Here is a 25,997-nt window from a genome sequence, read left to right as displayed (position 1 = left end):
TCGATCAAGATGTGTAAATTAGAAAAAAAGTAACTGAAGTCTTTGGTGTAAACCTGAGACTTCCTGACAAAGGTACCCTAGTGAATAAAGAGCTTGTCAATTCTGGTGATGCTTTTCACCCATTTTCTGCTGAAACTCTCTTGGTGATTTTCCCTTGGAACCAACTCTCCCTCATGATTCTTTCATTGACTCGAAAGGAAATGTCATTATTGGTGTCCTTCAAAAGACAAAGCTTTTTAAAATGTGGTCATGCCTCGCTTTTTATGCTTTTGCCCTTCCCTTACCGAGTGTCGGCTTTTCAATAGTCATTTGCCTACCCGGCAGTCACTCTCATCCCTTGCTAGGAAAGGTGAAAGCTCTGAAAGAAAGACAACTGCACAGCTTCACATTCACATAGATCTTACAACGCACAGTCAGTTACAAATGTCACTTGGTATTGTGTCTTCATCACAAAATCTAATCCTCCAATCTGATGCTCAAGCTCCTACACTTACGAGCCTCTTAATCTAATTTACTACTCCGACATCAATGCGAATGCCACCTCTGCAAATCTCATACGATCCCAGGATCCAGTGCCATCTCTGTTTCATCTTTACGCTATCCGCCTCCGCTAATCTTTGATGTAGTGTTCGCCAATAGTACTGGCGTGATCCCGTAGGATAGCTAGGGTATTTCACTCAGCCCTGGATGTCGGACATATTCAGGAATACATCCGTGATCACTTTCTCGTTGCTGTCAAAGCTCGAGATATCGCGACACAACTTGGATACATATATTTCTGTCATGTGTGTCTCTCCTTACTACATTATACCTCGGGTCCTATCAGCGGCTGGTGAATAGGCTTCTCTGCCAAAGTTGTGCTGCAGTTGTTCTTCTCTGGAAATCGTCACGACATATCAGACTTTAGCCAAATATTGAGCACTGCTTCACTCTTAATTTCTGGATTCTGCTGACTCCCTGTGTTGGAACCGGCGTCGGGGGAAAAGTAGGATATTTAGCTTTGTGGTGCGTGTTTAAGCCTTGTCAGCCTCTTTCAATTTACATTGAATTGAAGGGATTTTAAGCTCAATCATGACAGTCAATTTATGAAATCTGTGTCTACTGTCTCCAACTCATCATTGGATCTACGCAGTGGCTACTGTCAGGTGGATTCTGTGATCCTACGGTAATCAATAATACCGGTATATTGGATCTGCGCCGCCCAGCTTCATGTACACTGGATACATTACCGTGGCTTGATGTACATAGCGCGTACATTTGTTGATGTGTGTACATGTACTGCTGTGTGTTCAGTGGATGCTGTCACTGCCGGTGAGCCCTGGAGGATAGGATACCATAGAGTAGGTTTCATTTTGATTCAACACCGTCTCGTTTTATTGCTTGCTTACAATATCGTTGTGTCATTTCTCAAAAATCAGTTCTGTCTGTTCTGTATGAAACATGTTGGTGTGTGTCTGATATGTCTGATGGGAGAATGGGGTACCCCAGACTACCTCAACCCAATCGTTCGGTTGTCAATTTGCATGTAGCCTGGCCTTGTAGCCAGTAGAGGAACATAATGTATCAATGAGTGATTCTTCAGAGGAACCTCTCAGTTAAGGCACCCTTGGGACTGAGAAATGCTGTCCATAATAGAGAAATGTCCTGATTACAGAGGTCATACTAAATGAAAATGGCCAATTTGGGACCAAAAGCCAGTGTCCTTTGAGAGGGTCTCCTGCTATTAAACAGAGGTGTCACCTTGACAAAGTATTTCAGACTTGTAAAATGTTAATAATATCAAAGGGTTAATCTTGAGAATTGCATCGGTGACTGTCACCAACTTAATCACATCACCTCAAATTGGCCTCATTACTGTCTAGGACTCTTGGTAAACCACAACATTCTGCTGACATTTGAGACATCGCCAGCCAGCCTCCCTGTTGTGATAGTCAAGTATCTTAATCCTGTGGTGTTATTTTTATGGTGACATTCATCCTGATGTTTTATTTCCTCTCTGCGCTAAAAAAAGCTGACATTTATCTGACTGTGAGTGCACTTCACCTAGAATGTGTTGGGTTTGAGGGATGTGCTGCGGAAGTGACTGGTAGTGGTAGTGTATCACAGCTGTCACCATGTACATGTACATGCTGGCCATGTAGGCTGTCGTTGTGGCCTCATTACCTTAAAAGTCACCAGATATTTTGTTGTTTTGCTCTTAAAGGGTTTATGACAGGTATAGGGATGTTCTGTAACATCAATGTGCATCTCACTCCGAAAAATGTTTTGAAAGGAGTCAAAGGTTATACCAGTGTTCTCAGGTCCTTCAAATACCAGTGTAGGATTAGGGGAGAGGGGAAGGAGGTCGAACCCAACCAGACTGTTGGTCTGATTGTGATGCACGTTGATACTTATGGATCATCCCTGACTGATTATTAACCCTATTCAAAACGCGCCATCTTTTCTTCGTCACAGCGTGTATGAACCTGAGTGTGGTACTGGAAGTTAAAAGAAACAGTAAATGACCCAAATTTTTGTTTTTGTGATGTTGCAAGGTGACACAGTGACATAGCCAAAGACTTCTGATGCAGTCTCCTGTGAGTTCATCAACGAAGACTAAATTAGTTTGTTAAATAATAACCTTTCCTCTTTTTTCTGTGTCATTGCAGTGTGCAAGCAGTGAGGTAGCGCCAGGCAGGATGGGAACAGTCAAAGACCTCTACGAATTTCTCGTAGAGGCAGAGCTCCAGCATTATTACAATGCATTCAAGAATGATCTCAAGGTTAGTGTGCGGGCAGTCCTAAAGGTGGAAGCAGGATTGATTTGCTCATCCTCAGTCAGCAAAGTACAGAAGTAATAACACTGCAAACTGCCCCTCAGAAGAATCTTTTACTTTAGCTTTCATGTTATGAACAGAATCACACACCCTGCCCATGCCCAGCCCCGCCTAACAGCACCATCCTCCTCCTCAGTGACCTATTGACCCTAACCAATCTAAAAATTAAAGGAACCCTTCCAAGTCTTATCTCTGACTCCCAGTATTGCATTCTATTAGCATGAATGATCGCAGTGATGGTATCCGTTGACACTCTTCCCTCCCCCGCCGATGACCCTGATGACTAATAATGGTAATCCCTGGTGGCTTCAATGAGACACTTATACCGGGTTTGAAGCAAAGAGTGCTAAAATATGTATAACCGCAACTGACAATCTCCCTCCCTGCTGATGACTAACCGCATTCTGCTCGAGCCAGACACATTATCCAAGCAAAATTACTGATTGGCTTTTATTACTAGTTGGGACGAGACAGCCATCAATGAGGGGATTTGAGACTTTAAGAGGTGTAGCATGCCTCTACTGGTGACATCGGGTCTGGATGCCATGGAGTGCAGTCTGGACCCAGTGTTGTGTAGCTCTAGATGCTGCCCAGACAGAACAAGTTTTAGCTGGAGGAACTGACACTCTGGCTCTATGTGTGTCCCTGTAACACATCCACCAATCCAACAATGCCTTCTTTCCATGATGACCGAGTGTTTCGTGTCTTGGTTGATATGACTGAGCATGTCTCATGAATTTTGTTCCAACTTCCGTCCAATGATGTTAAACTTTTCCAATGATACTTATGGTAGGGTAGGGTGGTGGGATGAATCTGACAACACGCACTACACTCAGGGGCACCATTCACCTCCTTCGACCTGAGTTGTCAGTGCAGTGGATATGTACGTATAATGTGCTGTAAAACCTGCCAAAATATGACCTGTAACCTTTCAAATTGATCTGGCATTCCCACTCTGAACTCCTCTCCATCCCTGTTTCAGGTAACGAGTGTCGGCCAATTGAAATATGTGGAAGAAGAGGACCTGGCCGACATGGGCATGTCCAAGCCAGAGCAGCGCCGGCTCAAGAAGTTCTTCAAGAAAGAATGTCCACAGGGGGCGTTCGGAAAAATCAGAAAGGTGAGTGGGCATCGCAGAGAGTTGATGCGAATGGGTGTTGCGAAGAGTCGATGTTCGAATTGGCTGATTTTTCTGCAACACAAGAATACATCTAGTAGGAGTATCAATTCTTGCTAGTAGGTATTGATCATGTCTGCTTGAGTACTTCAGTATTGTCTATGATATGGCCAGGGTTATGTTAGTTGATATTTTGGCAGATCGTCAACTGGAACACCAATACAGTTTTGATTTGATCTTATAATAGGCTTCCTGACGACTGTTTGATTGATTGTGATTGATTGGGCATCGTTAGAACATATTATCTCTAAATAAGATCATATCTGATTCAGTGTTAACCCCTTCTGACATATGAGACTTTTATATCGTACCAAATCTAAATTAAACCATTCCTGCTCTGTCCCAAGGATGAAGTTTCACAGGGGAGGTTTTCAGTTCTTTTGCTCTGAGCGCTGTCATGTTCCTGCAAGGCAGTAAATTCAACAAGAATGAGTCAATTTCTTCTTGAAATGAATTAAACCATTGAAAGCGAACAACGTCTCTTCTACTTGAAAACAAACAATCATACCAAACAAATAACCTACTCTACTCAAGTGAAGTGAAGTCATGGTCTATCCCAATGACTCTGTCACACAAGCTAGCACGCTCTCCAATTAGCACTCTACCCCAGCGACTCTGCCACAGAATGGAATAGCTCTCCCATAAGCAGTATTGCAAGACATGCTGAAACTAATTAACTCCGCTCGCGTCAAGTGGATGAATGGTAATGCGTCTTCTCAGAGATGTACAGGATCTGAGGCAGTGGTTGGAAAAATTGATTTTGAAGATGCATGTCAGTGTTTATTGTCTCTCGGAACCCACATTATTGGTTGTGTACAATAGAGACAAGTGGTGTCCTTGAGATTGAAAATCTTGGGGGCCCTGTCTGGTGCTGAGAGTCCTTAAAATTGGTTTCAGGGAGATTGAGGCTGATAAGGTCAGCCGTTAACATTTGTAAGTCTTGGTTTCAAATTCGGCACTGACTTACTTGAGACCAGAGGCACATCACTCATGTTCAACTGCCTCTATTGTTGAGTGAGATTTTGAAAGCTGGGCCTCGTTGCACAATTGGCATAAGACACTAACACCATCATTAGCTCAACTTTGTGTCATCTCCATTAGTACATTTCATTTACAATGGTAGCGTTAGGACTGCCAATGTTGCTGCTGATACAGTTTTAGCAACCAGGCCTTGATATCCTAATTCCTGGCGTCTGCATCAGGTCCGGACTGACAATTGAACATATCAGACAAAACAGACAGCAAATCCCTCTTATCTTTGATACACCCTAGGCCAACATGGTCTTTCTGCTCATCAAGGAATTATTTAGTGCCTGGCAGTGATCCCAGACCAGTCTGGGGCTGCTCAGGCTCCTGGGACTGATCCTGGGGGCCGGCAACAATAAAGCATTTTGTCAGCTGCTGGTTCTTTATGTAAATGTATGCATCAGTTAACCTCTTTTGAGACTTATCACTGAGTGTGCTTCAGGCTTGTAGGTTGTAGAGATTGTACCTTCAACACTTTATCATGATTAGGATTATGAGCGTGGCGCTCTACCCACTATGCCACTGACTTCTGAATCCTCTTTGGCAGCAGCCACAGCTCCACGTGCCTTCCAGGAAGTGCAGAGCGCTCAGTCGATTACTACATGTGTACACACGTGTTCTTCATCAGCTGCTGAGGATGCGGATATCAGCAGGCGTTTTTCTGTATCTCTAGGCACTAACACAAGATTGCATGATGCCAGCAGACATGATACCTTTCGTGTGGTAGCAAATTTGTGCCAAAAAGGAAGTTCAGCTTGTTGCTGACTTAATGTATATTTCTCTGAGCTGGCCCCACTACTAAGATCAGTTTTGGTGACACCATTGGATCACTGACTTTCCTGGCATTTCTAGCTACAGGCAACCTTTCCTTTTCTTTTGACTTGCTGCGTGAATATGACGTTTAGTTGAGCTCGTATAAAAAGAGCTGGCATCGGATTTCCGGATTAGAGATATGTCACATACACTGACAGCTTATCTGAAGTGGAGCGCTAAACAGTCTCTTCATCAGACTGTTTTCTTGTATAGATGTCTGATTATCAGATCATTGTCACAAAGAAGTTTCATGTGACAGTTACTATCATGCTATCCTTATAGAGCATGGACTTTTTGCAAAAGTCTCTGCTATGGCCTGTCGTATGCTATGCTGTTATGCTCTGTAGTGGAATCTCGTTGTTGTTAGGGATTCTTGTGACGTATTATTGCCACCAACCTTTTGAGAAGTGTGTTACAGATGGGTTTGAGAGCTCATGAAATGGTTCCTAAAACTGATTCAAATGCTCAAGAACTCAATACATGTCCTAATATTACTTGAGCGTTTCTTCAGTAGGCGCAATGAAGTTATGTGACAAACTGACAATATTGTACGCTCCGTTTGAGGCAAAGATCCACAAGGATCATGACGCTTGGATGATGATGATGTTACATAAGATTTTATCTAGAGGGCTGTCTCCTTGGCTGAACTTCAGCTACATATATATATATTTAGTGTCTACAGCTCAAGAAATGGCATCTTGGCTTAGACTTGTTGATCAATAACTCGAAACTAACATCACGCTCGAGCCTCTTCTCTTATTTTCCAAACAATCTGCAAATGAAACTACGTCATGTGACAGTACTGTGCACTCACGACATTTTCTAAGCATCGTACCTTTATCAATCAATAAATAGATCGGCACATTTTCATGAACATGTACACAGAATCTGGTCCCTGGATGACTTGGTGTCACGGTTGTGTGGCGACCAGACTGTACTTGTTGCTATGTCTATTAACGTCACTGGAGCAGTTCGGTTTCTGGTGATAATCCTGTCTTCTGCAGACAGTTGGCATTATTCAGTATCATAGTAATGCTAAACAGAAATGCTAAATATTTCTTCCCTGTTTCAGCGTATGTCGATGCGAGTGGATGGCAAGGCGGCCATCAAGAGCTCGCCTGATCACCGTCCGGCCGTGAAGTCAAGTAAACACATCATTCCATTGGATTCCATTACGATATTGAAGAACCTTGGCGAGGGAGAGTTCGGCGTGGTGCAGCAGGGGATATGGACCAATGAGGATGGGGAGAGAGTAAGTCTAGATCTGCTCTTGGGGGCGTTATTCTCCAAGGAGTATTACTCCTCCAAGGCAGCGGGATACACGCTACAGTTAGGCGGCAGTTGGGTTCATTTGCCAGGTGACTCTTTCTTGCCAGAGGTAGAGTCCATCAGAGGTGCAGAGAATTATCACTTGGTGGGGTCATTTGTTACAAGGACCCTGTATTACTATCAGACAAACACTGACATATAGTGAGGGAGGTGATTTCGGTTGTTGAACATTTGATGATGAGTTCCACAGCAGAAGACAATTTTCTAAATTCTTATTTCTCTAAACCTCTTTCAGATACAAGTAGCAATAAAGCGTCTTAACAAAGAGAAAATGGAACCAAGTCCGGGACCAGAAACGACAAAGGAAGTGCCGTCAATGCGTACATCAGACTTTTTACGCGAAGTGACAGTCATGCACACTATCGACCACGAAAACATTGTACGAATGTTCGGAGTAGTTTTAGACAAGGACTGTCTCATGTTAGTGACTGAGCTAGCGCCCTTGCGGTCGCTATTAGAATGTTTAAAGGAACCGAACTTACGGCTGAGTTTTCCAGTGACTTCTTTGTGTGACTTTGCGCAGCAGATAGCGGACGGAATGAAGTTCCTTGAGAGTAAACGGTTGATTCATAGGGATTTAGCAGCTAGGAATGCACTAGTTTTTGCCAAGGATAGGGTGAGTAGTTAGGTTTGGTGACACCAGGTGGCAGTAGTGGTATATGTAAAGTTCAATTGTGTCGAATTGGTGTTTGATTTGTGAAATGAAAGAAGAAAGGAAAGTTGTTTTATCATAGTCCTGATAAGTTCATTGTCAATTCTGAGAATTTTGGTGATACAAATCCCAATTCTTACAATCAATGAGATGGGTCATTCCAAGATGGTTTCCAGTGTCTTTTGAGAACAATTGAGAGTGTGTCTCACACAACTGACCAGTAGATAAAATACTCAAAACTTTCTCTGTTTTCACCAAAATTTACTTTGAATTTTCATTTTCAGGTGAAAATCAGTGATTTTGGTTTATCTCGAGCATTAGGATTGGGAAAAGATTATTATCAAACAAATTTTAATGTCAATCTCAAACTTCCTATAGCCTGGTAAGTTATTTTTCTTATGCAATAACGAAATTGCGTTGCTCTAACGTCTGTATTCAGCAGGTCTAATTTGCTTGATTAACGGGCAACCTAAATTTAGAAATAGGTCCCCTAAAACTACAATCAAAGCGTTTGTCTTTGTGGATAAACAACATTTACACAAACATGACAAGTCTAAAACAAAACTAAAACATCAACTTCATGTCAGTTACAAACATGCTCATGGCAAGTGACAACGTGAATCCAAAATGGCCGCCCTAAATGGATAAAACCGACGTTAACATTTCTCGTCTTGTTACAGGTGTGCTCCAGAGTGTATCAACTACTTAAAATTCACCTCTTCAAGTGACGTCTGGGCGTTCGGCGTGACGATGTGGGAGATGTTTTCATACGGGTTCCAGCCTTGGGCGGCCATGACAGGCCAACAGATCCTCGACGCGATCGACAAACCCAACTGTCAACGATTGGAGATGCCGGACTGTTGTCCGAAGGAGTATTACAACGCCATCATGGTGAAATGTTGGGAGCATGAGCCGACGTCACGACCGAAGTTTTCTGAGTTAGTCACGTTACTGCCGCAGGTAAGATCAAAATTTCTGGACCGTCCTTTATGTAATTGGAAATACGAAATCAAACAGAAGGTTTCAAAAAGATAAACTAGATATCTGACGTATTGTCTTTATAAAGAACTATAAGTCAGCCGAATTTAAAACCAAGTTGTTTTTTCTCCTTTTGCTGTACAATCATTGCACCTTATGTTGAAACATTTCTGTCGTATGTCCCATTTCTCATCTTAATGACAGTGACACTCCTATTAATTATACCCCAACCTAAATTGGTTAAGAAATGACAAACTTGTATTGTTGTTGGCAAAGTTGTGTTATGTTGCTGTCTGGAAAAACTTTCATTGTGACATAATCATGTTTTAGAGGATTGGCTGGCCTGACAATTCGCAGACTTATAGCGCCATTCGTACATCAACTGAACAGAGAATCCGTGAATGAAATAGTCAGATTGTGTTTTTGTAACCTTTCCGAAAGTAATAGTTTTGTGGGGATTGATTGAGTATGATTGACAAGGGGAAAAGTCTAATTGGCATGTTTGGCAATTCATACAAGTCTGAAGTACGATTACCTCCTGCTCATGTCTAAAATTGGCCCCCAGCGTTACTCCTGACGTCTTCGGTGAACAACCAAAGGAAATTGTGACTCGTGATTTGACTTGCTTTCCACTGCACTTTGGGTATGAGATTCGTGTGAGGACTGACGTTTAGGAGAAATATGCCGAGTTAATGACCTGAATCCGAGGGGAAAGGATTAACTTACGTCCGGCGTCATGAACAACACAACTATGGCAAGTCCGTAGTGACGAGAAAACAAAGTTACTCATCGGAACCAGAATCGGCATAAATATTTGAAAACAAAACTTTCATAAAGAACTTGCTGGCATGTGAAGAATTTGGTTCCAAAACTTAATACTGTTAAACCAGGAAAGGTTCCCAGCTTTAAGAGTCTTGCTCCCCTCAATTTGGTTTATCATTAGGAATCGGATTCGTGGAAACAGTTTGAACTAAAACAAATTTTTGCAAACATTAGGCACCATGACAAGCTGAGGGACACAGTAAAGACTGTACATGGCCAGAACAAGCTAGCTTAGTTTAAACATTTGGGTTATAATTTCCAGTTTGTTTGTCGAATGTCCATATTTTCTTACCGGAGCCAGACGGCTATGGTTAAACTGCTTTCCTGTATAAAGAGTTAAGACAACAGTTTTCGAGTGGCTGGATTAAAAACGAAATGACAAAACAGATCTTGACGCTGGCAGCCAGCCAGTCGCAGCGTTTCAGCAATTCGAGATTTTTACAAAAACGGGCACCAAGCCTTGCAGAGTGTCCATTCACGTTTTCTCCGAACTTCGAACTAATAAACATCGCCAGTCAAAGCCGTGATTGTTTTTCTTGAAACTATACCTGACAGTTAAAGGGTTAAGAATTAATTGCGAATGATTAGCTTGGAACAATTTCTAAAGAATAACACGGCCGTCCTCTGGCGTCAATTGACTTCTGAGAGTTCAAAATGACTTTAAGCTATTTGCCCATTAATTGGATGAAATCTAAGGCCAAGGGAGAAGAATGTTGTGGTTCCTGTTGTAAAACCAGGAATATTTGAAGGAATGGGGACATGCAACACTTCGTAAAGTTCCTTTAGATGTAGCCATTAAATTTGACCTCCTGGTCGGTGTCCCCTCTGGAACAGGAAGAATACAAAAGGCAAAGTGGTAGCACCTGTATTATCCTGCATGTATGCATTGGTATGACAGGGCAGGATGACTCCACATACATGCATTTAAAGCAGAAGCAGGAAGAAATACATCTGTCTGGCCTGGCGGTGTCCATAAGTGTTCCACACCTTAGACGCTAACAGGCTAAATGTCAGGGCTATGATCGCGCCAATCGTGAAATGTTTAATAGCCCGAGGATCCCGTATAAAGACATTCTGTAGGAAATGCCCGCTATTCGTCGCTATGCCTCAATAGTCGGAAGCTATGCTAAATCGACAAATACGTCTGGAGAAATCGTGTCTGTAATATCTTGTCTCCCTTTTCTATGTTTTCACCTATATTTGTCAGGTTGCAAAATACAGGTCGGGTGATCGGGCAAATTTGAAGTGTCTTAGACAACATGTGTTATATGAGGAGAATTGGGAAAGTACTTTTGAGGAAGGTTTGGATCATGAGCAGACCATTATCCAAATCACTCGGTCAGACCACCAAAGTCGGAGGACTCCAGCCGACAGGGTGGGAAAACTCCTGCCTACAGGGTGGGAGGACTCCAGCCAACCGGGCCAGAGGACTCCAGCCGACAGGGTGGGAAGACTCCAGCCGACAGGGTGGGAGGACTCCAGCCAACATGATGTGTCAGTCCAACTTGTTTTGACCCAGTTTATAGTGCTTTTGGACTTGAAGGGTTAATCCCATTGTCTGTGAAGATTATAAGCCTAGCTTTTGTAAACCTAAAAAGTTTACTAGACAAATATCTTCCTTTTGCCATAACAAGCTCGACAATTGTTAAAAAACAAACGCGAAACCTTCCCAACTTTTCATAACAACAAGTTCTCAACGACTTCAACACGATTTGGCCCCAAGTCCAACGCACGTGACCATTCAATGAAAACCTTTTGTGATTTTCATAAACATGTTTGTGCGTAATACATATCGGGCACGAAATCATAGGAGAGATGATCTTCATTTGAAGTGAGTTGAAACCTCGCCTGATTAGGCTCAGCTTTTAGCAGTGTGCTCTCAAATCGGAACGACTTTGAAGTTCGAGTCTCTTGCTCATCATATCAGAAAGAAGAGGCATTAGGTAAACAATACAATGATAGCCCCAGTACAATTATATTCCCTTTAGTGAGATAGCAACTGAATGCGCACAGAGGCTATGATTGTACCATCTTATCTGACATTGTACCAGAGGCTTTTACAAAAAGACACTTGAAACATAAACTCAATTTTGGTCTTAAACCAAATGAAAGACAACTTTTTGTCTCAAAAGGCCCAAATCTACATGGGAGGGGAGGGCTCCAGACTTGCAATATCAGAATTGGAAGGTTTCCTATTCTGACACGCAACCGATGCCCCACCCCCCACAACCGATGCCCCCCCCCCCCAATTATATGCACTATGCACATTTGCTTGGCCTGATCATAAGACTTGCTCGGCTTTTCTTGTTCAATTACCACATTATTGATGGAAGGGTTTAGCTCGCACTTTTGTGATCGCCCTGCGACACCAATTTTCAATTTAACTAACGGTTGGTAAAGCACTCCTAGGTCGTTGGCATTGGATGATTTGGAGGGACCGTCTCAATCTAGAGCTGTCAGTATGCTAGGCAAATAAACCCAATTGGTACCAAACCGTTGTTGCAATGAACAAATACTCATAATGAGTGAATGCAGTAGATGAAGTCATTAGCCATTGTTAGCCATGACTGGCTGCTTCTGACTACTGCTAGCACTCATATACACATTCATTGATTGACATTAATTATGAGATTATCAGAATTTTGATAGAAAAGCCTGAAGGCCTATACTTGGCAAGTGTCACTCATGTGTATCTGAAAAGAAATCATTGACCAATTTATCATCAATTATTGGCGAGGAATTGTCTGACAATTGAACGATTGGCATCATGCAGCGTAATGCATATATACTGTAAACCCAGACAAGTTGCATGCCTTATTTTGGCGTTACAGATAACAGTGACAATATGTGGCCAAGAAAATGGAAGTCTGATCGAAATAACTGTTAAAGGGTTGTGAAAAACACTAAGTGAAATGTACACCAAACTTATTATTCGCGAAATCCGTAAAAATAAAATGCCAACAAAAAGTGTGTGGTTTAGAGTAGAACTTGGACGGCCGGGTCATATCGTATCATAAAGGATTCCTTGTATCACACATATTTTTTTCTTGCAATTATTTAATATTTCTTGTTAAACGAGTTCTTTGATTGTGTTGATACAAGGTTCATTCAATACTCTTATTATATCAATTCTTCATAAATCTATTCAAATAGTAGTCAAACGTATTGTCGTTCTCAGTTTGTGCTACTCAACTCGCGTGGTTCTTAGGATGTGTTTGTACAAGATTTATGCCATAAATATATCAATTCTTGATATTTCTATCCACGCGTAATTCCCCTTAATCTTGTGGTTCTCACTTGGTGATGTTTTTGGAGCCTCTTCCCGGATATGTGCTGCTTATCTTTCTTGCGAATAACAACACTCAGGCTTACATGAACGCGTAAACAATACCACAAGAGGTACACCGTCGAGATTGGCATAGGGCCAGGTAATCACGGCCCGGATCAGGCCTATTGTAAAAACCGTGATAAGCACACAGGGTGCCTGACAGGATCAGAGCTCCTGGAAGAACGACTCAGAAATCAGTTCATAGGAAGACCCAGTGAGGAAAGGACATAGATCTTATTTAGTGGAGTCGTTGAGAAGTTTTATTCGGATCTGTTGGGAGAATATAACTGGTGGAACATACATGCATATGCTCGAGGCGAATTATGAACTGTCTTATTTATATCTCAGTGTGACCTTTCAAGCTGGAAGGACTTGAAGAGCTTTCTCTTGGAAGGGTGCTGTGAAATTAAAAACCTGGAGCAATATCATTTAAAAATCATTCTATAGGGTAACAAGAGGCTCTCTTTCCATTGGACTTATTGCGGGTAATTCAGAGTAATTTTGTGGATGTAATAGTATCTATCAGGAGTTCAGATGCGGACATTCAAGATGGTGCGTCGAACCATCTTTATGTGTTTGTTCGATGACACTTATCTTATGGTAGGTCTAAATGCAGATTATTATTGTCTCGTTTGAAAGCTTTTTAATTCTTAATTTTCCCAGTTTCTTTTCATTCTAGTTTTGTTTACTTTTATCAAAAGCCAGGGAAAAACTGGAATATTAACGCTTAAGAGTCTATTCTATGAGCTGAGATGTTTAATCGAGAGTTTTTTGTGTCCTTCCAGATCAAGCCAGAACAAGTGAAGGCAATCAAAGATTCCCCTCCAAACCTGAGTTCTAAAGATTACCTCGAGTACAAGGCCCACGACATTATCACAGTGCTAGATAAAAGGTAAGCAGAGTAGGAAACTGGAAGAATGGTGGTGACATCCCTCAAAATAGGGCAGCAGACTGCAAACACCCCTGCTACCTGCAAACACCTTCCAACCCACAGGAAATACCCCTTCAAAACACTAATCCGTACTTTGGGGAAGTGCAATTCTTAACCCGTTCTCATATTTCCCTCACCCTTTCGCCAACAGACATTTCTATCTCTATGCCGAGCATATTGGCTTCCCAATTACACTTCCTTCCCCTACCCCCAGAAAACATTTCATATTCATCAAAAGTCATATTTGAATTTCAAATGTGTGCATCATGCCAATCCCAATACGACACACAAAGAGTCAAATCTACATTTGGAGTACAAACATACTGATAAAGAAACCATCGGATCTATTGACTATCAAGTCTAAATCTTCCCCGACACAAAGGGTATGCGACTATTTATCAAAGTCAATCGCAGCTGCTTTGTGAGAATCAATCTAGATATGAGTTATCACGAGGTATCATGGCAGACGATAAAGGAAATCTTTGACAGATTCATACATTGACACATACCAGACAAAATAGGTGTCCCACAAGCTGTGTATGCAAGAATGCAGGAAACCGCAGATGTTCATGTAGGTATCTCTTAAATCAAAATTAATCACAGAATATTGAATGAGAAGTGACCTTTGTTGTTAGAAGACATGAGAAGAGCCGACAGACCACACATGAAATGTGACCCGCTCTACCAAAACTAGGCGCTTGTCGCATCTGAACTTGACAGGTTGATACGGACTTGTTGTTCATTTCTCTATTGTAGACCTTTTGTGAAATGTGACCAAATCAGTTTGTAATAGATTTCACAAAAGGTCTACAATAGGGAAATGAACAACAAGTCCGTATCAACCTGTCAAGTTCAGATGCGACAAGCGCCTAGTTTTGGTAGAGCGAGTCACAAATGTGTCTTGACTTAAAGGGTGTTCTGGCTGTCATCATATCTTACGTTGAATTGATACCACCGTTCTGTATTGACATGTCTGTGAGTTTTCCAAACAATGCTCTCGTGTCAATAAATGTATGTTCTTACAACTTGGAGGGGGGGGGATTTGAAATCTTCGCTTGGCTACCGATGTCATGGACATCACCATCACCCCTGGATTTAGGGAGAAACAAGGTCACTCTTCGGATAGCCCTGCCAACTGACCGCCCCCATGAACCAGTCATTATCGGCTAAAAACCCTGTTGAGGATAATTTCATAATTTATATTTGTAAAATAAACAGCTCTTGTTTGAGTTTAACCCTGGGAGCTAAGCGTAGGGATTGACGCTAGGTTCGACTAGCTCTGCTAAGCTTGCAGTTGGCATAAATCCCTTGACATGGCCTCAGACCAAGGGTCACCCTGACGTTTTATAGTTTTAAACTCGATGACTCTGATTAGCATTATGGGTACTTAGGAAAAGCTTTCGATCACGATAACTTAGCTCGTGATCTTGCGTGGCAGGCTCAGAGCTTCAACAGTATTTTGGGGGACTTGGGCATGCGCTTTGATGTCCTTATCTAAGAGTGTGAGCTGCTCCGTTGTCACTGTGCCTTCGTCGCTTAAATGACCAATGACATTATTACTGGCATTGTCAGGAAGCTGTCTCCTGCCCAGTCACCTTCCATTCTACAGAAGTAGTGAAAATTTAGAGTCTGACTGAATTTTCATGCCATTCTTATTTCAATCCCAACTGGAATCTAGCCATAATCATCAGCAATTGTCTTTGTGCTGGCTGATATGCATGATGACGTGATGCACGGACCTATTTAATTCGCCAAATCTTGGTTATTTTTAGCCGCTAAGGACCTGAATGGAATAATACTTATGTTTTTCTCCAATTTGTTTGTTAAATCGTTGATCTCTCCAACCTTGTTGATAAGGTTCCAACCTGTCTTGATCCACTCTATCTCGTTATAAAAATTCTATCAATAGGGCACAAGTGCGTACCCTGGGGTGCCACACTCAATGAAAACACAGCGGGTCACTTTTCAAAATCTCAATTATAATCGCAGAAGTAGCTTTTGAAGTCGTATTAGACTTATTAAGTGTTCTCGTGCAGGGGTATAGTGAGTAATAAAGGCCTTTTGTGTCAAAATGAGGCCTTGTCAAAGTCGGGGGTGGGCTGATACGGATTTATAACAACGGCAATTTGGAAAATTGTCAAGTTTATTTGGGGTACCGCGTGCCAAGCGTTTTATATTCATTGAAGCTTCATGCTTCATTTGCCAATTATGAATCATGTTAAATGAACTGTTTACTGAAGTGCAAGATGGTCATATTCATCCACCTTGCATCAGATTTGTAGAAACGATCCAGTCATCAAACATTTGTGACTCGCTCTACCAAAACTAGGCGCTTGTCGCATCTGAACTTGACAGGTTGATACGGACTTGTTGTTCATTTCCCTATTGTAGACCTTTTGTGAAATCTATTACAAACTGATTTGGTCACATTTCACAAAAGGTCTACAATAGTAGTAGTCTACAAGTCTCAAGTTCAGATGCGACAAGCGCCTAGTTTTGGTAGAGCGGGTCACATTTGTCCGAACTTGAAGGATGAGCAGAAAATCATATTCATTGTCAGATGAAAGTCAGAAAACCTGATCTGCTGGCCAGGGGACAATTAGTTGGTTTTGCACAAGTCAGGTATTAAAAAAAACCTGAAACATGACAATCCCTTGTGAGATTTTAAGACTGAAATAGTTATATTCCGGTGCAAATGGCTTAATCATAGTGTTATTGAAATAGATTATAGATTTAAAAGTTGTCACCTTGAATAAAAGCGGAGGTGATTCAGACAACAGAAATAGTGACTGAAGGTGTGGGTGGCCAGACAGATTAAAGGATCACCCCATGATTTATGTGTTCCACTTTTCTAGGCCGCAGAACAACCCCGAGTTATACCGAGGATGCCTCATCACAAACGGAAAGACCGGGTTGTTCAACCCGGGAGACGTCGTACCCTACGCCGAGATGAAACACATGAGTCCCGTCTACCGCAAAACTAAGATTAACCGAAAAGGTGAGGCAATCGAATATAGGGGGCGCTGCTGTTTATCTTATTCCCGTAGAGAGCTTCTACTAATGGACACTCATCTCCTCTCTTACGCTAGCAGCACCACTCTTAACATCTGAACTTTCTAATCCTGGGTTCCAATTGTGTACTGCCCGCCCTTGGTGTATTGAAAAGTGCCTCGGGTGATTTTATACTGGAAAGCCACTGAGGATGGTCTATCTCTTGATCTTGTTTTAAAGTTGAAGTGTAATTCCTGGTAAAAAGTCTAACATTGATTCTTTTTCTGGGGCTTTCACAAAAACGCAATTAATTAAACTATAGTATTTCATTTTGTAGTTTCTTGACAGTCCAATGCATGTCTCTGGTATTCATTGCTAAGGACTTTTTTGCTGCGAAACAGAATTTGTTGCCAAGACAAACTCAACCTAAAAATGCCCTTTCTGCATGTTAACCAAGATAAAAAACAGAACAGCATGATTTTGAACTTGCATGACCATAAAGACAGTTCAAGAATGCTCCAAAAGTAAAAATTTTCCATCACCAAAAGTGACACTACAGTTATACAGGGTGTTGAGTTAAAAGAAGTTAAAAATTGCTGTTGGTTATTTTTTCTTCAAATTTTGTTCTCATTTTTTAGTCTGCACCCTGGATTTTATGGAAAAAGGTAAAAGCTTCGTGAATGTGGCTTTCGGTGTTCATGTAAATTTTGGAGAGACGAGATACTTGTGCATAAGAAATGAAATGTGGTATGGGGTTTGTCCGAAATTCATGCTGTATAATCTATTGCATGGTTGACCAAGTATTCGAATGTGCTGAAATTTGATGGTGTGCGTTTGCACCTTGTTGCCTGAATTGGGCCGGGTCAAGGCATAGCTCCTCCCCTTCCCAGGTCCAAGATTCTTGCTTGCTGCTATCCTGTAGTATCGTCTAGTCCTCCTCCATCTGTGCATGAGCTGTCAGTCTCCAAGCATCCTAGCATCCTTCCATCTTCTATTCGCCTACTTGATAAGTATTTTAGCTCAAGATTTTGAGCATGGTGCAGCTGCTGCGACCTCCGATAATTGCATGCGACTCAAAGATAATCACTTTTATTGCATTGGAGATCGCAGGGGCCTGGAAGTCCGTATCAAAACCAGAAATTACTGGTTTTTCCTGCAAACAAGAGATCATTTTGTCACACGTAGCAGCGACTTAAATCACTTCTTTGTGTGGTGCTTTTAGTCATAGACAAATTGACATGTTTTTCCCATTCCCACGGACACACGTCTGAAAGGCATTCCTCTCATGATCAAATCGAAATCTCATTCAAAAACAAAAAAAAATAACAAGAGAAACACTTGTCAGGAGGTAAAGAAATATAAAGAAAAACTTGACATTCTGTTGTTTTTTGCTATAAACTGTTTGGGAGTGTTGGAAGACTTAACGGTAAATTGTAGTGACAGGATAATTTGAGATTGTTTAGAAAAAGACATTACAGGTGTGAAAATATTTTGCCGAATTTACAGGGTTATTTGTATGACTGTCATTGTGGGGAGAAAAAAACTTCTCGATTGGACAGGATCGTTTAGCGAACAGATCGACAGGGTTGCTCAAGATTTTGCTTAATCCATACAAAGTCCACACTTGTAATCATGCTGAGCTGGTGTTGTTCCCAAAGTTTGTAAAAAGTTGGCGATTTCTGTTTGAAGATTTTTCAATTGGTATAAAGGAGCTTTTCTGAACTAGACAGAAAAAATGCAAGGTCATATTATAGATCAATGCCTTTTCCAGCAAAGGTCATCTTTTAGTAATGAGCAGTGATGTGGTCAGAGCAATTAAAGTTTTAAAAAATAACACTTAAAAGCTACCTGTAGTGAAATAAATACATGTTGTATTATCATATGTTGAATTTTTTCATCTGAACGCCTCTTGCAAAAACCCTTAATCATAGGCTGTCCCCTGGGTCACTTTAGATGTTGCAATCCATTCTTATTTCGCCGCTTTGAGCCTTTTCACGCCAATGCACCGTTAACCACAAGCTTTTAGATTTCATTCAGAAAATCGCTGACAATTATAAACATTTGACACAGCTGGTAAAACACGAACAGCGACCAAAAAGGTTTTATACATAATCGCTTTGTCGCGCGTTTTAATTCGGCGTGATTAAATACACTTTTTTGTTCGGCTGAAATTATCGTGTGACGAAATAAAAAAGCCCAGAGGTAACGGCATGGTCATCTTACTGAGAGTTCACTAAGAATTGTGAAAACTTTAATTCGGCATTTAAATATACAGTTTGATTACAGCCCAAAGGATCATAGCTTTTGTTTGGAAAAGTTTGATTTCTGGCGATTTAATACATGTTTTCATTCAAGCTTGAGTGTGGCCAGTTAAGAAATTTCGCCCAGGGGTATAAGGTCATCACCAGAGCCATTTTAAGGTTGTCAGTGAAAACTTTAATTCAGATTGAATAATTTTTAGTTTTGAACTCAGTTGGTTAACGTCATCGTCACCTAACTCCAATAAAAGTTTAAATCGGGTCATATGGCTGGCTGTTAAGCCTGGCGTTATGCTGTGAAAAACAGTTTTTGTTTAAATTGAATTGGAAGAAGGTAAAACTACAAAAACTAGAGCCTTTGTCCATGATGTTGGATCAGGTGTTAATGTAGATTCAAGCCGAGGCGTTATATCATAAAGCACAACTTTTCATTTGAAGTCGAGAAATTATACTTTTAATTCAAATAAAACATACAATAGTCGAGTTTACCGGTGACCCCCCTGGTGTGTGTCAGGATGGAAAACATCAGGCCTTGGTGCGCCTTATTTGAACTCAAAGTCGTAGGTGCTTTTAACTTTGATTGATTGTGATATGATGCTTGCCTTTTCCTTCCACTCACTCTAGTATGTTCATCCCTCCCATCCACATCAAACAAACTCATTTTCATTTCATGTCATCGTGTTGTTTTTTCCCCAATTTTTTACCGAGAGAATATATATTTGTGTATTTTCAGCTAGCCGATTCAGTAAGTAGCTTATGCTGAAAAATTCATGAAATGTTCTGGAGCAAATGTTTAGCGTATAAACATGTTATTGCTGCTGCTAAAGCTGAGCGCACACGGACAACAAAATGACAGCGAAACTGAAAACATTTGTCTTTGTCGTGTTTGTTTCAATCACCCGCACACGGGAGACAAAATGACACGGTCACGTCACAGGTCACGTCAAAATCAAGGGGTAACCATGGTTGCGCCATACGTCACACCCCCGCTTGGTTGGTATCACATGACGCTGAACGTCATCGTGATTGGCTAATGACGATGATGACGTAAAAAAATGTTTTACGTTTCGTTGCAGTCACCCGCAAACGGGCGACGTTTTGACGAAAAACATTTTGACTCGGTCAAAAATATATTGCATGTTTAATATTCGAAAACTGTTTCAAAAACAAATGTTTTCGAAAAACATTTGTTTTTGTCGCCCGCAGACGGGCAACAAATTGTGAAAAAATATTCGAAAACAAATGTTTTCAGGTTTTTTTGTCATTTTGTTGCCCGTGTGCGCTTAGCTTAACATTTCAGATTGCTTGTTTGAAACAAAGGAATGCACTGCTTTCATACTCATAGCTATAAATTTGAAACTGCCATTTTTGCAAAATCTTTAAAAAATGATAAAACACAGCAAAAATCGTCTATCTTTTTTTCATTTGCTTCAGTTCCTGCAGAAGTTGCATGGCTTTTCCGTTGAGAAACTGCTAAAAACAATAATGCTCCAATCTGCAGCCTTTTAGCAGTTAATGGCAGCTGCACTGTTTCTTCTGTATTCCCCAATTTTCCATCTCCAGAGGCTGAGTTACCCCTAAGTTGCCAATTTTGTTCTTTTCTTTAATGTCTCGAAATTATCAGTTTTGCATGCTTCTATCAAATTATGTTGTAAAAGATACCAATAATGATTTGTTAGTGTTTCATGCTTTTATTTATTAGTCAGTGTTAGTAGAACTACATCCGTTTTAGTTACAATACAGTTTTACTCTTTGAAACACCCTCATGCATATACGACTACTTTATCCTAACACTCATCATCTGTTACCATCCTCCACCAAAAAATTCATCATCCATTCATAATTTACGGTAAATATCCAGAGCAAGTTAAAATGTCATTCATCTTTCCACATTGCGACAAAGGCCATCAGTCCTACACCATCTTGTTTCACTCAATACAACCCACACCACTCACCTAATATCATCATTAAACATAACAGGTTTTAAACTTTCAGAAAAAAATCATCACAATTCATTTAATAGTGGACACTTTTTAACGAAGTTGCGTCTTCTATTTCCAGAGTCGATGAGAAAGTCCACACTTCGAGGTCCCAAGATCAGCGCTGACATGATCAGTGGTCCACAGAATGACCTCCGACACACCGGCCATATCGGATACGATGGCGCAATGTTCGGTGATATCTCGTTCATTGGGGACGAATACACGAAGCTTCCAGTCAAAGTCTCTTGTAAGTGTGTGTCCTTGGGTTTGACGCTCTACTTGCTTCTCTCCACCCAGGTGCAGAAAGGTATCCAGCTGGCAGACGTGGCAAAAATGTTTGTCAGTCCTGAGCGCTGAATACCTGCAGCTTGGACATGTGATACTCCCCGGGGAATCGAGCTTGAATCCGGAACGTACAGGCCAATAGCTAGGGTAACAATGCGAAGGAAATTGAGCAGTGAAAGTGCATTGGATTCAGCACTTTAGATGTCTCATTATCATTATTATTGTTTTCTTCTTACAGCACGTTCCCCAAATCACATGAACGGCTCATCTGCCTCCCTATCGCGAAATGAACAAAACTCGGTGGGGACGCCGTCACCAGTCCATGTCAGCCATTCAGATATGGCCTTGTTTAAGTCTGCCTCATCAGTTGGTGGAGGGTCAGATCGAGGCAGTGATGAGGGTTCAAGGTAAGGTCACGGTCAAGGTCATTTGCAACAGTCAAGGACATTTGCCATGGTGATGATCGAGCAGATGACAGATTGACAGTAGCCTATTGGCAGCCTGTCTGTGGATGTTTCCCCACGTCAGACCAAGCTGCCTCATCTCCTCTTCTACATGGTGCCAGGTCTCTTTTGGATGGCTTCCATTCCTTTTCCCCTTGGCTGTCCAATGAAAGGAGGGGTGCCATGCTGGTGCTGTTCCTTGTGCTCAGTTTGGCTCTGTTAATGTCAGGAGTCTGAATAAACAAGAGAACTTCGAATGTCTATGATGACATCTTCGTGGGCTGCCTTCAATTTGTTAATCATTTCATTTGATTTCTGACCACCAGGTGGAGTGACACATTGACAGACGTCAGTAGCATGGCCAGCGTCTCAACGTTCACGGAATCACAGACGGACACAGACACGCTGGACGGACGACGGACGCCACAGTACGAAGAAGTCGATGAAGACGATGATTTCAATTTCAAAATGCCTGACTTTGACTTCAAAATGCCAGATATGTCGGTAAGGCAGAATAGATTTGAATTTTTTATTGGCGTTTGAATATTCTTTTCATATCGTATCACACGATCCTGTGAGAAATGTTTGTGTATTTGAAGTTTTCGGAACTTTGTTTGCGCCTGCAAGAACTTGGAGGTGGTTGTAAACTTCTGTTTCATTTGAACTTTAACCCTTGATGAGGATCTAACCTGCCATGATTCAAATATTGTATGTGTGTCTTTTTCAGTCTGACTTTGATCTAGGCCCATCGCTCATGGACGAAGTATTCAAAGCCTTATCCGACAATACTTCCAACGACCGCCAGGAGAGGGCGCTCAAAGCAAAGGAAAAATCGCCTTCATTGGAATTCGACGACGTTGCTAATGGACGGAGTTCGGGTCCGACGTCTCCCACCAAACACACAGCGCCCCCTAATGGTGAGAAACATGAGACTAGACTGAAGAAATTCAAACATAAGTTGGTATGTGTTGTAAACGCAATATTCCGTTAAGTAGTGGTTCACCCCACCCGTGTGTTAGTGCCCCCTATTAACAAGAGAGGGAGTCATTTTGTTCACCTGTCGCAGCCCTGGGCACCCACTGTCAAAAAAACTTGCCTCGAGGAAAGAAAGTTTTTGAAATCGAATTTGGGACAATTTCTTTTTTAGCCATATTTCATAAAAATTTCACTTTCACTACCGCTTTGGTGGAAATTTTTAAATCATTTTGCTTTTATTCGAGTTTTTCTTTCTACTAAGTATTCTCAAGTGGTGTTGGCTTAAAATATTCCAAATCTTTTTCAATCTTCTTAAGTTATAATTGACTTGACCTCAATAACAAATGACAAAGAATTAAAAGATCTAAGTACAAATCATATGAAAGAAAGTGGTTCATTAAAAAAAAAGTTCTTAGATTGCCCAGGGTTGCCATAGCGATGCCACGTTTCTCAAGGGTTGCACTGATCGTGTTGTCACCTCTTGTCGTTGTCATTGTTTACATCCGATCCCGCTTCATCTTGCCGATGTATCCCTCCTTGCGCTAGCCTCCTGTTTGTTTTCGGTCATCAACCCAGCTTCGATTGTCCCTCGGTTCTGAGTTTTCGTCTGTAGGCTTATGGTCAATATTGTAATAGTGCCCAGTGATTTCCTCTTTACAAAAGATAACTGTGATTTGAAGTAAGAGGATATACTTTAAGTTTCCATTCATTAATACGTTTCAAAATATGTTAAAGTTCTTCAAGAATTTGCATTTATCCCCTCCCCTTTGAGCTGGTTATCGGAGTCTCATGGACTTCATGAAGGAACTACGCCATCGCCATCTTCAGGGCAAGGCTGGAACTGGACAAGAAAAGGTCTTTTCAGTTCCTGCCTTGCCCTGAAGATGGCGATGGCGTAGTTCTTTCATGACGTCATTGAAAGTCGCCGTCTTCAGGTCTTTTCAGTTCCTACCTTGCCCAGAAGATGGCGGTGGCGTAGTTCTTTCATGAAGTCCATGAGACTCCGATAACCAGCTTAAAGAGGGGGGGTTTGGGCCATGTAGATCTACGTGGTTCGGCGCTGAAGGTGGTGGCCAGATTTGATGATGACCATCTTTGCAAAATGCCCAAGCTTAGGCTCAAGGACACAGAGAATAAACTGCTTCGATTAGAAGGAGCTCTTCTGCCTTAGGCCGTAGTGTTTCCACAATACAAGTGTTCCATCCAGTGATCCGTACATATCAGAGCAACACTGAGGTGTTCCCAACTTCTGACCTGCCAGTTTGAGCCCTCTCCTATCACCAGCACTACAGGCCCCTCTATCTGACGTGGACTCTCTATATTTCAAGGTTAACGTGTGGATGCCACAGGCCGCCATCCTTTACGAACAGGTACTGCTGTTGTGACATTGTAACAGTGGTTTCAATTCACCACCTCTTGTCTCATAGTCTTGTTGTTTTCAAGCCTGTTGTATAGGTACAGTGATGTTGTCATCTGGTTACAGAAACAGTACAGTGGAACCTCTCTATTACGGACACACTCTCTATTAAGGACACCCTTTCTGCTAGAGGACACTGCTTTTGGTCCCAAATTGGTTGTTTCAGGCCCAAAGTCTTGAGTTACCATGGTGACTGTGGTCTGAGTTACCATAGTAACTGTGTCAACAAGTCAGTGCAATCCCTTATAGAAATGCATGGTGGATGGAAACATGTTCTGATCTAACATTGTATAAAGTGACGCTGTATCATACAAGCTTATAGACTAATAGCAGTAAACCTTACCAACTGATAGTCTGCATGATGGAACACCCACCGGTGCATGGCAACCTCGGGAAGCAAAAGAAAATTTGCCAGCCATTTTTGATTTTGGGGCATTTCTTCAATAGGGTTGTCATAGCTATGAGCTACGTGATTGGACCGAGGTTGTCTTTGCACCGGGTTGTCTACAATATTTCAATTTTTTGCAATCTAGTTGTTTTTCCAAACTTCGTTCCGCGCAGATATTCTTTTACTTTGTACAATTTTAACTTGGGGAAAATAGTTTCAGAAATCTGTTGGATCGAAATGGTGGGAACATATTTGAAAACATTTACCCCAAACCTAATTGCATGTGTTTGACATTGATGAATGCTATTTATAGAGCATGGATATGAAAAAAGACTGACATTGCATTCAGAGATCAAAATCTGTATTAAAAAAATTGGCAGAATTTTTTTCTTATATAAATCTAGCTTCTTGAATTTTTTCTCCCGCGTTTAGTCGACTTAAGTGGAGTTAAATATTGTGAGTAAATTTCACCCGTTCATACTTTTGAGGACCGAGAGGCATTTAATTGAAAGCAAGAAGATTACTTTTGAGAAATGACAAAAAAAATCGATGCAGTGATATGACTGAAATACTTAAAAGAAGTTTTAAAATGACTACTGTGAGTGAATTTTTGGATTTCCTAGTTTTCAGACATCATACTAGGTGTCCCCTCCAGTCCTCAAAAGATCATTCTCCGTGTCGCACCCGATGTAGAACATTACACTGAGTTATAACATCAAAAAGTTTGCAAAGAAAGATCCTCTATGCAGTTATAAGAAACAAGTCTGTGAACATCTACAAGAAGATGCATTACAGATGTGTGTCTTATTGCCAAAACCGTGATTGAATGTTCTGCTGGAGTACCTTTTTTGTGACTTTTCTGCTGTTATAATCCAATGTGACGTGGTTTCATTTACACTGTTTCTTATCTATTGGTGTTAGCACTCTGAAGATGTAAAAAATTCTTGAGGATGAAATTATTTTTTATAAAATGTTCTTTGGTTTAGATTGAAAAGACTTTTAAGTTTTTGTTTAAGACCTTTCCCTTCGCCATGTCTCTCTATGTTTTCTGATTGCAATTTTTTGTGTGTGTTTATGGATTTTCATCTTTGGCATGTGTTTGTCAACTCTTAGGTGTATGCAAATTTGATCTCAATGAATCTAAAGGTAGATATTAATTTTTTTAACTGAGTGCCGATCAAAAATTCTCAATTTTTGATTGGATTGAAACCATCTTCGTGCATTTAGTTTCTTGATAATCTTACGTTTGTGTGAAAAGAAAATTGTCATTTTCCTGTAAAGAACGAAAAGAGAGGGGACAATCCTCTGGCCAATTTGTATGAGACTTGATTAATTTAAGAACTCGTTCTTTCCAGCTGTTTTAGTTCAAGATTTGTTTAATTTTCA

The 25,997-nt window shown here is 41.1% G+C and overlaps 1 protein-coding gene across 5 annotated transcripts in view; it reads left to right on the top strand.

Moving 5' to 3' along the window:
• LOC135496451 (activated Cdc42 kinase-like) overlaps nucleotides 1-25,997 on the top strand; it is a 53,015-nt gene that overhangs the window by 18,453 nt on the left and 8,565 nt on the right. For 3 of the 5 annotated variants that reach the window (XM_064785762.1, XM_064785759.1, XM_064785763.1), the window contains 14 exons: nucleotides 2,649-2,762; nucleotides 3,799-3,936; nucleotides 6,905-7,084; nucleotides 7,397-7,777; nucleotides 8,098-8,195; nucleotides 8,494-8,773; nucleotides 13,727-13,833; nucleotides 16,728-16,870; nucleotides 17,502-17,528; nucleotides 21,183-21,350; nucleotides 21,627-21,795; nucleotides 22,158-22,335; nucleotides 22,559-22,792; nucleotides 24,135-24,176. In XM_064785762.1, coding sequence (XP_064641832.1) covers nucleotides 2,679-2,762; nucleotides 3,799-3,936; nucleotides 6,905-7,084; nucleotides 7,397-7,777; nucleotides 8,098-8,195; nucleotides 8,494-8,773; nucleotides 13,727-13,833; nucleotides 16,728-16,870; nucleotides 17,502-17,528; nucleotides 21,183-21,350; nucleotides 21,627-21,795; nucleotides 22,158-22,335; nucleotides 22,559-22,792; nucleotides 24,135-24,176 — 2,229 coding nt within the window. In that variant the 5' untranslated portion in view covers nucleotides 2,649-2,678. The remainder of the gene's footprint in view (nucleotides 1-2,648; nucleotides 2,763-3,798; nucleotides 3,937-6,904; nucleotides 7,085-7,396; nucleotides 7,778-8,097; nucleotides 8,196-8,493; nucleotides 8,774-13,726; nucleotides 13,834-16,727; nucleotides 16,871-17,501; nucleotides 17,529-21,182; nucleotides 21,351-21,626; nucleotides 21,796-22,157; nucleotides 22,336-22,558; nucleotides 22,793-24,134; nucleotides 24,177-25,997) is intronic. The other 2 variants (XM_064785760.1, XM_064785761.1) reach the window with 2 other exon arrangements.

Source organism: Lineus longissimus, chromosome 12 (assembly GCF_910592395.1).
Source record: "Lineus longissimus chromosome 12, tnLinLong1.2, whole genome shotgun sequence".
NCBI lineage: Eukaryota > Metazoa > Nemertea > Pilidiophora > Heteronemertea > Lineidae > Lineus > Lineus longissimus.
Note: the sequence above shows the minus strand (reverse complement) of the source record. Positions and strands in the feature narration are given on the sequence as shown.